Source organism: Clarias gariepinus, chromosome 6 (genome assembly GCF_024256425.1).
Source record: "Clarias gariepinus isolate MV-2021 ecotype Netherlands chromosome 6, CGAR_prim_01v2, whole genome shotgun sequence".
In the NCBI taxonomy this organism is placed as follows: Eukaryota; Metazoa; Chordata; class Actinopteri; order Siluriformes; family Clariidae; genus Clarias; species Clarias gariepinus.
In genome coordinates, this window is record NC_071105.1 from 33,350,437 (window position 1) to 33,367,000 (window position 16,564).

Below are 16,564 nucleotides of genomic sequence, written 5' to 3' on the forward strand. Positions count from 1 at the left end.
AGCATCCTAGAATCCATGGTACTGTGCGCGTGCACACACATTTACAGACTCCTTCAGGAGCAATTTAGGGTCATCAGATCCTACACCCTGTACATTTTAGTGGTTGCCATGCTGTTCCACACCTGATCCAATAAATCACCTGCAAATCACATCCTCAAATTTAGGCTTAGTACTATAAATGGTTAAAGAAGGGGGTAAATAAAATTTAAAAACTTGTTCATTTTGAAAGTGCATTCTTTTGATAAGATTCAAATAATTCAAGTTAGATTTTTAGTCATGTTTCAACATGATAAATGATGTGGTCATTAAACTAAGGGCAACAGTAACTTTAGAACACAAAATTTCATGCACTGGACAATTTTTTTTTTTTTTTAGGTTAACGCCTTTATTAAAAAATAAGAACAGTAGAAATAATCAAAATAGAGTAGTAGAGCTTATTCAACCTTATTGTACATCACGGGCAGGTTCACAAAAAAACAGGTGCCATCAAAATGGTCAATGAAATATTTTAAACAGGACTAACAGATATAACATGCCTAAACAAGCCACTAAGAGAAACGCTTATAGATTACACTGGACTAGAGCAGTTGAAAAGAAAAGAAAAAAAAAAAATCATAGTTACCCAAAGGGATAAGCTTCAAAAGCAAAATATATGAAAAGCAAAGTGGCATGCACAAGCAATAATAACTAGGATCCTAAACCTGGTAAATATTGTTATCCCTTCAAGCCTAACAAAATTATGTTCCACAATCTGTGGCTAATTAAATCAAGGTGTACCACTTAGCAGTTTCACAGACAAAGCACAGGAGGAGCTTGCAATAATAATAAGCTGATGCCTGAACAGTTAATACAACATGCATAACCCTTACCTCCGTGATCCCTGAATGACTGGCCTGTTCAAAATGTAAAGCCAAAACACTTCAAGACAGAGGAAGGAAGGGTCTACAGGTAAAGACAAACACTGAACTCTACTGAGCTTTCTTCACTCTGGTAGTGGACAAGGAGCGATTAAGTACCACTACTAGACGGACATGACACAATTCTCTCTTAAATAAAAAGAGTTTTACTTTCTTTGCTGCTGAGGTGGGGGAGGTGGAGGGGGACCGAACGAGTACGGCCCTGGACCCATAAATCCCATCATGGGCTGAGGTGGTGGAGGTGGCGCGAACTGCTGGGCCATCAGGGGCTGTGGTCCTGGTCCGGCACCGGACTGTGGTGGTGGGGGAGGACCCTGGTTGAATGGCCCCTGTGGTGGTCCCGACTGGTTCTGCTGCCCTCCACCAGTCCCACCGTTACTGCCGCCCCCGGTCTGTGACATCCCACCCCCTCTCGAGTTGTAAGCTCCACCTCCGCTGCTGTTGTACGTCTGGTACTGATCCCCTGAGCTGTAACTATTCCGGCCGTCCCGGCTACGATCGCGGTATGACGATGAAGAAGATCTGTCGTCACGGCTTGAGCGCCCATCTCGGCTGTAGCTGCTGCCACCCCTGTTGTCCTTACCACTGCTCCCTCCACTTCCACCAACGGAGCGCATGCGCCTGTCACACTCATCCTGATACATCAGGTTAGGGTTGTTGGAGTTGGAGCCACGATAACGCATCCTTCCTCCTAAGCGATACAATGAAAACCTCGTTTCAGATAACCAGGCTCAAATACAGCTATGCTTAACACAAACTAGCATTAGGGCGATTAAAAAAATATATTGTTTTTTACACTTTGTACTATACATTAGGTCAAGGATTATGACCCAAAGACTTCTCAATGCACCAGAATTCAATTTTTTTTTTAATGTGACCTGATCAAAGCACTAATATAATAGCTAAAATTAAAATAAAATAAAATAGCTATGAATCTTCCAGTTTATCCTCGGCTTACCTCCTGACCCGCGTCCAGAGTCGACCAGCTGCAGAAGTTTGGGGTTGATGGCCTGTCGGGCCTCCTCCAGAACCCGCACAAGGTCACGGGCCTGCCTCAGGTTTCCGGGTGTGAAGAACGTGTAGGCTGTGCCTTTGTTGGTGCTACGGGCAGTACGCCCGATACGGTGTACATAGTCCTCGGATGAGTTCGGGTAGTCGTAGTTAATGACGAACTTCACATCTTCCACATCTTTAAAGTGCGTCATGGGCAAAAGAAGTATAAAAGGTGTAAGAGGAGGAGGATTATCAGAGGAATACAAATTAAGCAAAAAATTATTTTTTAATTAAATCTATTCATAATCCCTAATACTGTATAGTTAACAGCTTATTTATTGGTGGCCTTTCCACAAAACTACAAGCTTCTATGGGACTTACCTGTTGCATGGTGGCAGCAGATGTATTATGTATGTCTTTAGCAATGTCTTAAAGCCATGATTACAAAATATTTTACAGTATACAGGCAAATATTTATGATCAACAAACTTGTATATTTAGAAATCATTAAAATTATTGTTTATCCTACACATTAAGCATTAAGGGTAATTGGAAATACTGTGCTCTCATATAGATCGCTGCTGAAACTTGTCCAACTGGATGTACAAATTAATACCTAATTTTAAACATGTAAAAGTTATAAGTCTTTTAAAAAGATCCACAAAATGGAGGAACTGTTGGCTCATGCGCGTGGATAACCGACACTTAGGAAAGTCTGTTTCTCATTACAAAGGTACAGGTGGCTCAGACAACACTGTTAGTGACCCTATCGAGTACCGTCTCCTTTTGGCTCAGGGCAGTGGTTGACAGCTTCACGCTAGAGAATCATAATGTCTAAAAAAAAAATAAATAAAATTGGGCAAATACTTTGGCAATACATTTAGGCCTAACGCACACGATCATCCCTGACCTGACTGATCCCTTTACACTTGATCATTCTCACATTGCAAATATCAAGATTGCATCTGGATAGGATGATCCACATAAAAGTTCATTAAAAAAATATTATCTAAACAATGGATTTAAATTGGATCGAATGAGCCCTTTCTGGAGGCTGAACAATATTTTAAATAGTTTATTTAAGTGTAAACACATTAAGCACCCTAAGCCTTGTTCAGCGACTGACCCATCATCTTCCAAATGAATCCATAAAGCCATGTTAAAAGTCTACAATGACTGCAACAAGGCGAAACGTTACATGTAAGAAAACTAATGAATTCACTAATGTTAGATCAGTGCCATGATTTGAAGAGACTGAACTCAGATGGAAATTTACAACAGAATGAGATACCATTAAAAAAATAAGAAGAAACCCTTACAAGAGGTTGGTTTTGAATTGATTTGCAAATATTTACGATACAGTGATAAGTTATCACATTTAAAGTCTACAGGTCTGTATGTATGTATGTGGTGCAAACTCAATTGGGATACAATCCAGAAACAAGATGCATGAAGTGACCAAGCGTAAACAGGAGCAAAGTTTGTCTTTTTAGAAGATAAATGTATTATGGTGTAAAATGTAAAATTCAAAAGAAAGCTTAAGATTAAAAATATATAATATATGTAGGTGGTACAGAAGTGACTGATTATTACCAAAGCTGTCGTTATTGGGGGCATGGTTAGATACTTACCCTATGTTAGGTTAGCCTTGACTGAGATCAGTCCCAGGTCCAGTGGAGAGGCCCGAGAGGAAGAGGTATATGTGGGCTCACGCGTTCAGCTGCCCCCCCTTCACCCTCGGCACGACACCAGCAACGCCTGGCGGGAGCAGAACCGGCTCCCCTCCAGTTCTCTCTCTCTCGCCGGGTTGCAGGGCCTCCACAAACCGGACCGGACTGGATCCAGCACACAACTTTCAACCTCTCTTTCTTTCTCTGCATCTTTCTTTCTCCCTCTCCTGGAGCTAGCCCAGGTCAGACTTAACAGGTGTCTTATCCTAACGCATCCAAAAGGGCCATGGCATCAAGCGAATTGTTTTTTTTAGCCAATTACTTTCATATTTTCATAAGTATGAAAATTTGCGGTCCAATCAAGGGCAAATTTAACAGGTTGTAAGAGATGCCACAGTCCTGAGGACCCCCAGTATTATAATGCTGCAGTCCACTTCTAAGATTCTGCAGTCTTGAAGCAGAGGCTGATGCATGGAAGAAGTTGAGAAGTGGGTTTATCCAGATCAGGCTCTGTGCTAGCGCCTCACAGGGCTCTGCTTACATTGTAGATGGCAGCTGCTGTACCAATTTAGCACAGCCTGCCTGAGTAGCCTTATGGGAGTTCAAAAAGCCTGAGGGGGGGAGAGAGAACAATGAAAGAGTGAGACGTACTGTGGATCTGGCAATTCAACACAACCCACTTCCTCTTCTTCAAACCAGGTTTCTCCAATAAATTAACAAACACAAATAACACACCTGCTTCAAAGCTCACGTCTCTCACAGTCAATAGGAAAGAGTCGAGAAAACAAACCATTGATCATCTGCAGCATTTGGAAAACCCGTCCCCCCCTTTTTTTTCTTTTAACTTCACAGGATATTTGGACACCGTTTTTTTTTTTTTTGGCAAGAAGGAGACTGGTATTAAGACCCAGGGAAGACAAAGGGAGCCCAACATCTCCCCCAGGTCCGTGTTAGGGTCAACAGTGAGCCAGCGAGCCCCATTTTTGAAGGATTTTTTTTTTTTTGCCTTTTTTTTTTTTTTAACAGCAGTAACAAGAAACAGACAATAAGGCTTAAAGTGTAAATGGTGGCTTGGGGGGGTTGTAATCGCGGTCTTCCACAAGGCTCTCGGGCATCTGAAATGTACTCATTGCCACTAAAGAAATGGCACAACTGGAAAGCAGCATAAAAAGGACACAAAAACAGACAGTGTATATTAAAGTGCTCGGGACTGGAGACGAGGGAGAGGGAGAAAGGAAGAGACAGAGGAAGGAATGGAGGGAGGGAGGGGCTGGAGAAAGATGGAGAATTGTTCTCACTGACAAAAGAGACCAGTGATAAAAATAACCATTTTAGAGGCACAAAGGAGGGTTTTAGAATTGTTCCTGAGGGGCATTTTCCAGACACAGGAAGGGGGGAAAAGGAAAAGGTTTACATGTCTCACAACTGAACAACATAAAACGACATACTGTAGCAAACATCTTACAAATAAATACACATTACGGTTGGTGTGGAATGTGATTTCATTAAAAAATTATAATAATAAAATGTATATGCGTGTGTATTCATAGAGATGGTGTAAATATCTCCTCAAGCACATACCCAGCCCGCGAGAGGCGACGTCAGTTGCGATAAGAATGGGAGCTTTACCAGTGCGGAACTCTGAAACAGGAGACAGGCACCAAGATCACTTGGACATACATAACAACATACATGATACATGAACCCTTTAGTTGGTTCTTCATGTAAATGCAGAGCTTAGATAAGATAAGCGTCCACCACGGGAAGCATGTTGGAAAGTCATTCATCATTACCTGAAAGGACCCAGTCTCGCTCTGGCTGACTTTTGTCACCATGAATGCACATTGCAGGCCATCTACACACACACAAAAAAAAAAAAAAAAAAAAAACAGTGAATGGTTGGTGTCTGGGGTTTTGTGTCAGTGGTGTCTAACACTACATTTCCAGCTGTTTTTTTTTTAAAGGCTCCTATTTCCACTACTTATAAAGCCAACGAGTGCCACATGACTTTTTTTTTTTTTTTTCCAGAACAACTTGTACATGGATTATAAAGCAATCGTACAAGATGGAGAACTAAAACATCCATCTGTTACTGTTATCTGTTACTCGGCCGAAATTTGCTTGTTAAGCTTTTTCACTTCACATGGACCTAACAGCTTGGCTGTTTTTACTTTCGTTTCAGCTCTACTTTTCTACTTCACTATCATCCCCTCACCCGTCTCTCCTCATCCTGCGAGTCAGCTCATCACAGCGTTTCTTTGTTTCCACAAAAATGATGGTCTTGTTCTCCTTCTCTGCCATGATTTCCTCCATCAGCTGAATCAGCCTATTGGGGGGAAAAATACAAGACGCAATTAGATTACACACTTCTCACAGCACATGCATGCACAACAGAGTTGGGGGGGTTTGAGGGCAACACGTTAAGTATCTCTCCTCCTTGGCCTTAAGCACTGTCCTCAACTGACATCGAGTCAGCACTGTCATGGAGTTCATGGCTAACTAATGGGATTTTGTTTCTTGTGTAAGACAAGAGAATGTTTGTTAGACTTTGAGTGCATCCATGCGTACAAGCTAAACACAGACAAAACAGCAACGGTCAAAACCCCTAAATATTGCTAGATGAATATTTACTAGATAATGCTTTTCTACTGTAGATGTTTGTATACATACAAAAGCTGGTCGTTTTATTTTACATGTAATAATTAAAAAAAATAGATATTTAAATCATTTAACCCCTTTTCAGATACCTGAGTTAAAAGATTACCCATTTCAATTGTGGAATTGTGTGGTATATTGAAGTACAAATATGTAACAGCGTGTCTTTCATTTTCCCATTTACACTTATTTAATGAAGGGGTGAGCCATAATAGTTTATTTTTATTTATTATTTGTATTTTAAATTTATTATTTATTTATTTATTTATCTATTTGTTTGGTTTGTTATTGTTTGTAATTTTTTGAAAAATTAATAAATACATTATTTAAAAATAAATAAATAAAAAAATTCCCCCACATATTGTCAAACACTTTTCACAAATATTGTTCTGGTTTACTTTTTAAAAATGAACGATAATGCCATACTGCACTGACTTAAATGTTTCACACAACACTAAAGTGTAACGGCAGTAAAATTAGTACAAATATCTTCTTATCATACGAACGACGAATGCAGTAAAATATCGTTCTCGAATGCCGGCGGTGTTTACACTGCTCCCCAACTGACCTGTCAGTAACCATATAGTGCACGCAACAGCCATGTGCAAACTAAGCACAATATAATCGACAAATCTAATTTCATATAGTGAGATATCCTCAACGATTACATATTTGTCTGGATTTTTATGCTTTTTTCCAACTTTGCTTCATCAAGACTTCACTTATGATGACTCATTGCGTGCATAATGAAAATTCTTGGATACTTGTGGCATTTATGAAATGGAGGAGAAAGCGAGTATACTCCTATTTCCACTCTGTCTTTACCTAATGGAAAGGGGAAAAAAAAAAAAAAAAGAGCCCACCACATTATGTAGTATGTTATGTCCATGGTTTCCTATAATAGTTTTTCCCTAAACTTTTCCCCCCTTAGGACACGTCTTACTTGTTGTCCTTTTCGTTCTCCATGCACACGTCCACAATCTGCAGGATGTTGTGGTTCGCACTGAGCTCCAGAGCCCCGATGTTAATTTGGATGTAGTCCTGGAGAAAGTCCTCTGCTAGCTGACGAACTTCCTTAGGCCAGGTAGCGCTCCACATCAGTGTCTGCCTGTCAGGCTGTAAAAAGTCAGTCAGACACAGAGAAACACTGTTCAGTAGCAGGCAATCAAACGCACATTGTATCTGCAACCAAAATATTAATTCACAAAAATATATACTTTTCCTTTTTTACTTTCTTTAAATGAGGAAATCATTATATGTATGAAGATAAAAGTAAAGAGTCAGTGTAGTGATGCAACGAAATTTGTTTGGTTGTGGAGAGCAAACAGGATTGTCAAAAATAAGTAAATATTGCACAAGTTATAATAATACCTAATAATAATACATACATACAAACAGGGGCACAAACATGAAGACAACTTAGAGAGATTTTACAATTATGTGGTTCTGAATATTAAAAATCTGGTCATTAAAGACTTCACAGTGCCATGATATTACCAAATTAATAATAATAGTTGGTCCAGTTGGGTCGTGTGGTCCATGTCTACAGCATATACACTGTACATTCCACCTTAAAAGGTTTCTTATTTTCCTTTTCTGATCTTGTGGTATTTAATAACAGTAAAAAAAAAATTGATGGTAATCTGATTCTCCAAACGGTCCTTAACATTAATAAAAGCTTCCTAGTTTTACCATGGTTAAAGATTTACTTAAGTCAAATTCTGTGTAGCAGGAAGCAGACTCCTTTTTCACATTCCCTACCATATCAATAAATTCAGATCTGTAATAACCAGTGAGTCTTGCATAATTCTGAAAAGATGATTTTGCATAAAATTACGCGACTTACGCGGATCTGATCTACAATTTTGCGGATCTGTGGCTCGAAGCCCATGTCCAGCATGCGGTCTGCCTCGTCCAGCACCAGGTAGGTACATCTGCGCAGGTTTGTCTTCCCTGCCTCCAGGAAGTCGATCAGACGACCAGGGGTGGCAATGCAGATCTCAACACCTGCGTAGGAAACGTTATTGAGCATTACGTTCAAAATCTGTACTTTAACAGGATTTTAACACACAGTCTAATGACACTACAGACATGTGGACTCACCTCTCTCCAAGTCTCTGATCTGTGGACCCTTTGGGGCTCCTCCATACACACAGGTGCTCTTGATTCGGGAAGACTTGCCATAGTCATACGCCACCTGCTGCACCTGCTGCGCCAGTTCACGTGTTGGAGCCAGAACCAGACACTGAGGAGAATGGTGGGGAGGGGCAGTATCAGGGAGTCATAAACAAAAAAATATTAAAAGGATCAATCTAATAACAATAAAGAGAAACAAGAAGTCTGTGCAGGTTTAATTATTTTCTTAGAGACAGGCTTTGCTAATGGTAAATAAATGCAGGATGGTGTTTAATAAAAATAAACAGAAGCACTCACGATGGGTCCATCTCCTCTCTCCAGATATGGCTGGTGGTTGATGTGCACAATGGCCGGAAGTAGATACTGTGAGAAAGAGATTTACATACGATAACTTCAGGTGAAACAATACACATAATAAACAGTGCAGATATTCTGCGCCTGAAGCCTTTTCATCTACTCAGTCACTTAGTATCTGCATGGTTCGTATATTTCTCTTCGGTTTACAGTGAAGAAGCGCATACTTACAGCGAGTGTTTTTCCAGATCCAGTCTGTGCAATGCCCACCATGTCCCTGCCACTGAGAGCCATGGGGAAGCCCTGTGCTTGAATAGCTGTGGGCTCCTTGAAATTTTGCTGCAGCAGTACATCCATTACGTACTCTACAATACACATACACATTTCCAATTGCAAATTAAAAAACAAACAAACAACAAATTCCTGATCATGTTACATTACAGATCCTCTAAAATAGTGGGCCCCAACCACCAGACTACGGACTGGTACCTGGAATAAATACTAGAGAGGTGCTTTAAAAAAAAAAAAAAATTAAACCCGAACCCTTCATATGCCCAAAAGATTTTTGCAAACTTAGAATTTTCTAATGGAATAATTATTGCATGTCTGTACAATCCAATTCTTACAAATAAATGTAACCACACAAGCATGAGTACAAGGCTTTGGACAAAAATCATACCACACATGCAATACCTAAAAGATCATAGATTTTACTGTTCTATCTAATGATTTGAAATTCCAGCTTATCCTAGCACATACATTACTAAACCGTCAGTAACACTTGTGTAACTTTAAACTTGTGTTATAACTGCACGATGTAAGGAGTTCCCAGTAATATCTGTAAAAGTAAGTTTGCTCACGGGGAAATTGCGCCTGGTGGAAGCTGGTCACCGGCTTCGGGCATCCCGAGCCCCTGACGGTGATCTCTTTCTTTCTGCGAAACTCCTCCATCTCATACTGTGAAACATAAAACAGCATAAAAAGAATATTTAGACACATTATTAACAGGTATAAGACCAACTTTTGTTGTCTTATCCATCACAAAGCAAAACACTGGTTTTATTGTGATTAATGCAAAGTAACCTCCAACCGTGTCTAAAAACTACTTATATTTGCTGGCAACGACGTAACCATTAATGAATTTTGTTTGTGACGAGGAAATATACAAAATGAAAATTACAACTGTCCACCACAATGTTCCTTACAATCTTCATAAATTAAATTTGCAGTTAAAACATGTTGTAAGTTTCAGTTTAATGAATTGTCATATTAACAAAGTAAATCTATTAAATTGTGCAACTAGGAAATATTTCATGTGTACCACTAAAGTACATAAAGGACTATTTTTATGATTAAGTAGCGAATAAAATCACACTGTTCTTATTTTGATGCAAGTTTAATGATTCAGGCATAATGATGTCATAATTAGCTTATATAGATATTACTCAACATACACACTTTCTGTTTGTCTTTTGGACTCGACTAATGGCATATTTAAAAATCCAAATAATAAATGTATGTATTATAACAGGAATTATGACTGGAATTTGGTAGCAGTTTTGTAAAAGTATTATGGTTGGGAAAAACCTAGATGCATTGATGGAATAACCTGGTCATTGCCACGCTTCATTACCACAAGACCAGATAAACTGAAGAAACCATGATCATAATCCTGCCTCCAGAGCCCTGTACAGTTGGCACTTTGAATGACAGCTACATGCCTATATGCTCTTCCCCTCTGACCCTGACCCACCTATTACTCTGACAAAGGGGAATCTGTACTCATCAAACCACATGACCTTTAGTCATTGCTCCAAAGTCCAATCTTTATGCTCCCTTGCAAAACCAATACCTTTACCCTGAAATGTTAATAGTTATATTATTAAGCATCATTGTGTTTTTCCATTGTTGATTAATTTATTATGCAACTTTAACAAATATTTAGGTGATCTCAGATCACAATCATTCATGAGTTTTTCCCAACCATATTTCTTTTACAAAACTGTTACCAAATTCCAGTCATTTTCAGATTTCCTTTGCTTCATGCAGACCAATAATTTGCCTCTACTTTAAATTTGACGTTTTTTTTTTGCCCAGGCAGTGTATAAAATAAGGCAGCTTTTAAAAATAAATAAATTTGATAATCGAGAAAGTATTTGAGAATGAACGCTGTATATATAATGTACATTTATTGACATGTTTACTGCAATATCCTGTATACTACAGACGAGTATATGACTCGCTTCACTCTTTCTCACCGGACTCATGCGTTGGACCTCTGGATGCTCGCTATAGAAGTTTTTCTCAAACTTTGGAAGCTCACTAAGGTCCCATTTCTTCTTCCTCAGACGGTCTCCGGGGTTCCCAAATTTCTTAGGAGGAGGAGGACCTCCACGACTAGATCCAAAGCGGGGCCTGGAGGGCAAACGAATAAAGCATATTATTTGTTACTCTCCTACAACAGCTTGCCTTTACTGTGCATTTAGTTTATCAGGAATGGCTAATTCATGAAAAGCATCAGAATTAATCCCAAATAGGTTGTTTTAGGTGACTGCTTACAGTAAAAAGAGATGTAGTGAAGGCAGGAGCTTTAAACATGTAAAACAACAATAATATGGAATTCAATTTAGAATGCAATCTCTAGAGTAGTTATCTTTATGTTTAATTACATCAGCAATACACATTAGTTGAAGCCAATTGTTTACAATCACATGAGAACAAAAAATTATCTAGTAACTACTGGTAAATAAGAGAGGCTAAAAGACAGAAAGTTTGCCTTTTTACAGCAAAATAGTAATAACTCTCAATATACAAAAGAAACCCTTACATGGACTATATTCAAACATTTCTTAGAAAGTTTTTATACTTCATAAACCTGGACCATTATATTATTGTGCTTCCATTTATGCAAATTTACTGGTTCTAAACTATCTGAATGTGATCTAAAGGCTATATGTGTGTTTCTTATTTAACAGAACAATTTTATACCAATTTTAAAATAACGATTTTAGATGATAACTAGGTTTGTTTTGACCTGCCTAAACAAAAAAAATCTTTCCTCACTAACAAAGAAGTTTATTAAATAATTAAATGCCATGTGTAACCTAGTATGTACTAATACAAGGCCTGAATTTACATATTACTTCCAGATTGGCTCTTTTATTTTATGATGTGTTAATATTTGATCATTACGTGTTTAATATAGGTTCATGACAAAAAAAAACACTTATCCCTTATTCAAATGTCATCATCAAACTCATCAGACAGAAGTAAAATGTAAGAAACTCTGTTTGTAAAAACCTAATTAAGTCTTAGAAGTTGACTAAGTTATTTCAACTAAGTTGTTTTCAATAACCAACTGGACTCCATATTAACATCAATTAACATTAACTGTTATGCTAAACTGCCTGCCACCAATTCCTGCTTTCTGTTTCACCCAAATGAGGATGGGTTCCCTGTTGAGTCTGGTTCCTCTCAAGGTTTCTTCCTACTACTATCTCAGGGAGTTTTTCCTTGCCACTGTCGCCCGCGGCTTGCTCACCAGGGACTATCTGACCATTTTGTGCATACACATTCAAATTCCATACAAACTTAAATAATTCTTTTGATTGTGTAAAGCTGCTTTGGGACAATGCCAATTGTTAAAAGCGCTATACAAATAAAATTGAATTAAATTGAAATTTCCACAAAAATCCATGGCACAGCAAACAATCTGTGATCCAACCACAGTCGGATGTCAACAGATATTAATAAATCATTAAATTTTGTCATAACTAAAATTATATCTTTTTACAAAATGGTCATAAATATGGTTTTATTTGAAAGGTATTTTCAAGCTGTCCAATGATACCAAAAAAATTAAGCCCTGGCAACTATTTAATAGATATGCAAGAAAAAAATAGATTTAGTTGTGTGTTGTGATTCTTTCGTTATGCAATTCATGAATTTATGTATCACACTACCTCCAGAACTGATTTTACAAAAAATTTAATTACATACACTATGTAAAATTTTGTAGTTCTGCAGGCGGTGCACTCTAAACTATTCACATAAATAGCAGGACAGCATGGTGTGTGGAATGGTCAAATTATACAGTATATGGTTCAGAATTGTAAGAGGTATTTAAAGATCAGGCGAACCCTTTAAAAAAAGATTTGTCAGCAAGAACTATGCCACCTGCGACCGTTTATCTAGTTGTGGACAGCTCCCTCTCCTGTTACCGCTCCTCCACCTGTTTATTCTGATACTGCAAGAGCGGTGTAGCAAGAGCCAGTAAATACAGCAGATGTTTCGTAAAAAAAAAAATTAAATGCACAGACACACATGCACTGCAAATAAACAGTTTTGCACAGTGAATGAGCTCGTTTAAAAAAAAAAAAAAACAGGAGGACTACAGTGTGTGCTTTGACAAACAGTGCCAACTTTGTACACCAAAGAGTGTTTAGTTCTTAATGTTTTTACTTTGTCTTACTCTGCACATACTGGTAGATAAAGGTCTCTGAAATGTAAAAAGATAAAAATATGGAAGAAATCAAAATAGTGTGTTTAAGATCATATGTATTTGTTGTTTTTTGTATATAGTAGATGACTTTTTTTGCTGGCAGGTAATGCCAGCCCGTTCCGCTGGCTATAGCCGCAGGTATATTTCAGACCTTTGAGAAACTCTATGTAGTGGTTAACACTGTCGCCTTGCACCTCCAGGGTCTGGGTTCGATTCCCAACTCTCAGGTCAGTGTGCGTCAAAGCTTGCATGTTCTCCCTGTACTCAGTGGGTTTATCCCACAGTCCAAAGACACGCAGATTAAAGTAATTTCCAAACTGCCCGTAGTGTACGAATGTTGACCGGAGGTTTTACCATGGCTGTAGTTTTTTTTTTTTAAGGAATAAATACAATGATCACTATTGGCCTCCACTCAGGAGTGAAAACAAAACAAAATGGCTCCTGTTTCTTAAAACTACAACAAACTCGGAACACAGGGCTGGATGAAGGTTTAATGATCCACTGATTACCAGTCCATGATTATTTATCAGCATATAACCCAGGAGCAAATCTAAAAAATTTATAATAATAAATTAAGAGAATAGTAAAATAAAGTCTAAGTCCTCACCCTCTGTCCCGTCCGCGGTCTCTGTCCCTGTCTCCGTATGAAGAGCTCCCTCTCATCCTGGTGCTGGGTTTAACTTACTTTAATGTAATAATAATGATATTTTAATGTTAAAGTGTGGTGTTTAATTGTAAATTGAAGTTATTCGTCAGTGAGCCGGAGCTAATGCTAGGTTTTAGCTAAAACAACAACAAATAGCACAAATTATTTTCTTTATATTTTTCTTTACGTTATTTAGATACAATTACTTTCCTTTATCGAGAAAAACTTAAAATTGACCTCTTATTAACTTTTCTTAGAAAGTGTTATAGTTAAAACTCGTCTTTCCTTTTCTCCAGTGTGTTTGTTTTGCTAGCAAAAAATCTAGCTTAGCCGTTGTTGTTGTTTTTTTTTTTTAAACCTCCGCGTACTTTGTAAAAGAAAAGCCTCAAAAATTTTTTGGATTAAAGTGCAGCGTTTCTAATGCCACACCTGCAAATAAGTGATCAGCTAGTTGGAAAAAAATGTCATATGTTGTTTTTGTTTAGGAATAATCATCCGAATTGTTAAATAACCCGAAGCGCGAGCGGTATGAATACAGGCCTTGGGCTCCCTCTTCCTACACGCACAACTGGGGGTTGCCAGGTTCTGAACAAATACGCTTCCGGTTGCAGTTACAAGCAGAAATGTATGAATACAGTATATGGTCAATTTTAGAAATCCTGAACAATGTAAAGAGGAATCACACTGAGATAAGATTGTTGTTTCGCATCTAGATTTCATATGTTTACCTGTTTTTTAATCATTTCCTATCTCAGTGATTAAACATATATAAGAAATATACGAGATTAATAAATTAATAATTTGTTCTGATGGCAAAATTGTGTACGCTTGTAAGCATACAAGGCGTAATGGTTAGCACTGTCGCCTTGCACCTTCAGGTTCAAAGATTAGATTCCTGCCTTGGGTTTGTATGCATGGAGTTTCCATGTTCTCCCCGTGCTTGGTGGGTTTTCTCTGGATACTCTGGTTTCCTCCAACATTTGTTTAGAATTGGCGTTCCCAAATTGCCCGACTGTGTGTATGCGTGTGTGTGTGTGTGTGTGTGTGTGTGTGAGTAAGTGTGCATGTGTGTGCCCTGCAATGGATTGGCACCCCGTCCAGGATGTATCCTGCCTTATGCCCAAAGTCTCTAAGGATAGCCTCCAGGCCACACCAACCAACCCATACCACGCATAACCTCTCCGCTAAAACTAGTAATCCTGATCGCATTGTATTTCTTTAGTATTACACCTAATTCATTACCCAAACAATTGGTTCCAGAAAGAAATGTATAAGAGGTATTATTTATTTCGTTTTTTTTTTTTATATGAATTTCAGTAAACTGTTTTCCACTAACTAGGTATACTCTTCTCTGGGTATTATTCTGCATCGTACTTATTTATCTGTGTTGATTATTTTTTGCATTTCAACTGAAATTTTATTTAGATCAAAACATCTAAATATATCCATCCAAAACGACCATCTATCTAAAATATTCTGGTTAAACTATAATAAAAACGAAAAACAAATGATTTCTTTATTATCCCACATAATTATATAATAATAATATATATATATATATCCTCCTGACTACCAGGGAAAAAAATATTTTTAAATTACTTAAATTTTTTCTTTTTCTAATTGTTTGAAAGGCAATGAGCATACTGACAAGTTTTTTTTTTTTTTTTTAGTTTTATTTTCACAATATGTTGTGTCCACTACACTGGACAACGGAAGTTAGTATATCCGAAAACGAACCATGAACACAACAAGGAAATTACAAAGAAAATATCAAGAATCAGTAAAAACTTTGACTGGAACTAACACATCATTGTTAGTGTGGTGTTTGTATTTTGAACTTTTTAGTGGTGCTTGTGAAGCACTACTATTGTTATCTCTCAGGCTTATTCTTCTTTTTTTTTCTTCTTCTTCTGTACAAAAGTTTGGCACGTAACTAGTCCCACACCGTTTGTCGTAGACACATGAATGAGGTGTCAAATCATGCGCCTTATTCGGGAATGGGGTGCTATGACTTTTCTAAGGGGTGGGTGGTTAATTGCCCCCGCCCCAAAAAGTCCCATAAACTTAACATTGAGACCAACATCAGCTATGACATCATAGATATGACATCATAGCTATGTCTATGATGCCACGGCAAGCACCACTCATATTTTCTTCAGGAAATGTGCCTCCCTAGTATGTATTTCTTGGTTATGGGGTATGATATTTCAAGAAGCGATAGCCCCTTCTCCACCAGGGTGTTCAAAAGGTTGACGGTCGTAAAGTATTGGTCAAAGAACAAGTGGGTTTCTCTGGGAATAGATTTAGTCAAATAAAGAAAAGCTTGTGCTCCGATGCCCTGTCCTGCTGTGATTGGGAAGGTGGTCTTGCCTTGGTACACAACAAAATCTAAGACAACGCCATTTGTTGTGGCCAAGACAAACACCTTTAGTCCAGTTGGGTATGGTTTCCCCGGGAACATACTGGCGAACTGGCGAATCTTAAAAAAGCATGAAACGTTATTAGATTTATCAGAACATATAATTTATCAGAAAATTATAATAGGTAAAAAGTAAAAACCTATAGGTACTGTTAATAGTGATATATATTTAGAAGACAATGACAGGGTGTACATTGTAGTCTTGGCCCAGAGGAGATGATGACCAGATGTGGATGGTTGTTCTCTCGCTGTCTCTTGTCTCTGTTTGCCCTGTCTGAACATCATCTGTGCTTTCTGACTCCTCTGACTCTGCCTCAAATTCTGCATTTTCAT

The 16,564-nt window shown here is 38.1% G+C and overlaps 1 protein-coding gene across 1 annotated transcript; it reads right to left on the reverse strand.

Moving 5' to 3' along the window:
- Window positions 1–355: 355 nt before the first annotated feature.
- ddx17 (DEAD-box helicase 17) lies at window positions 356–14,393 on the reverse strand. The gene is made up of 13 exons (XM_053499550.1): window positions 13,774–14,393; window positions 10,924–11,080; window positions 9,526–9,622; window positions 8,897–9,030; window positions 8,669–8,734; window positions 8,339–8,480; window positions 8,082–8,242; window positions 7,179–7,351; window positions 5,796–5,906; window positions 5,374–5,435; window positions 5,162–5,221; window positions 1,876–2,106; window positions 356–1,608 (listed from the first exon to the last, which is right to left on the reverse strand). Exons 1-13 carry the CDS (start codon window positions 13,827–13,829, stop codon window positions 1,064–1,066), a joined length of 1,995 nt encoding a protein of 664 aa, XP_053355525.1. The 5' UTR covers window positions 13,830–14,393; the 3' UTR covers window positions 356–1,063.
- Between the last annotated feature and the right edge of the window lie 2,171 nt (window positions 14,394–16,564).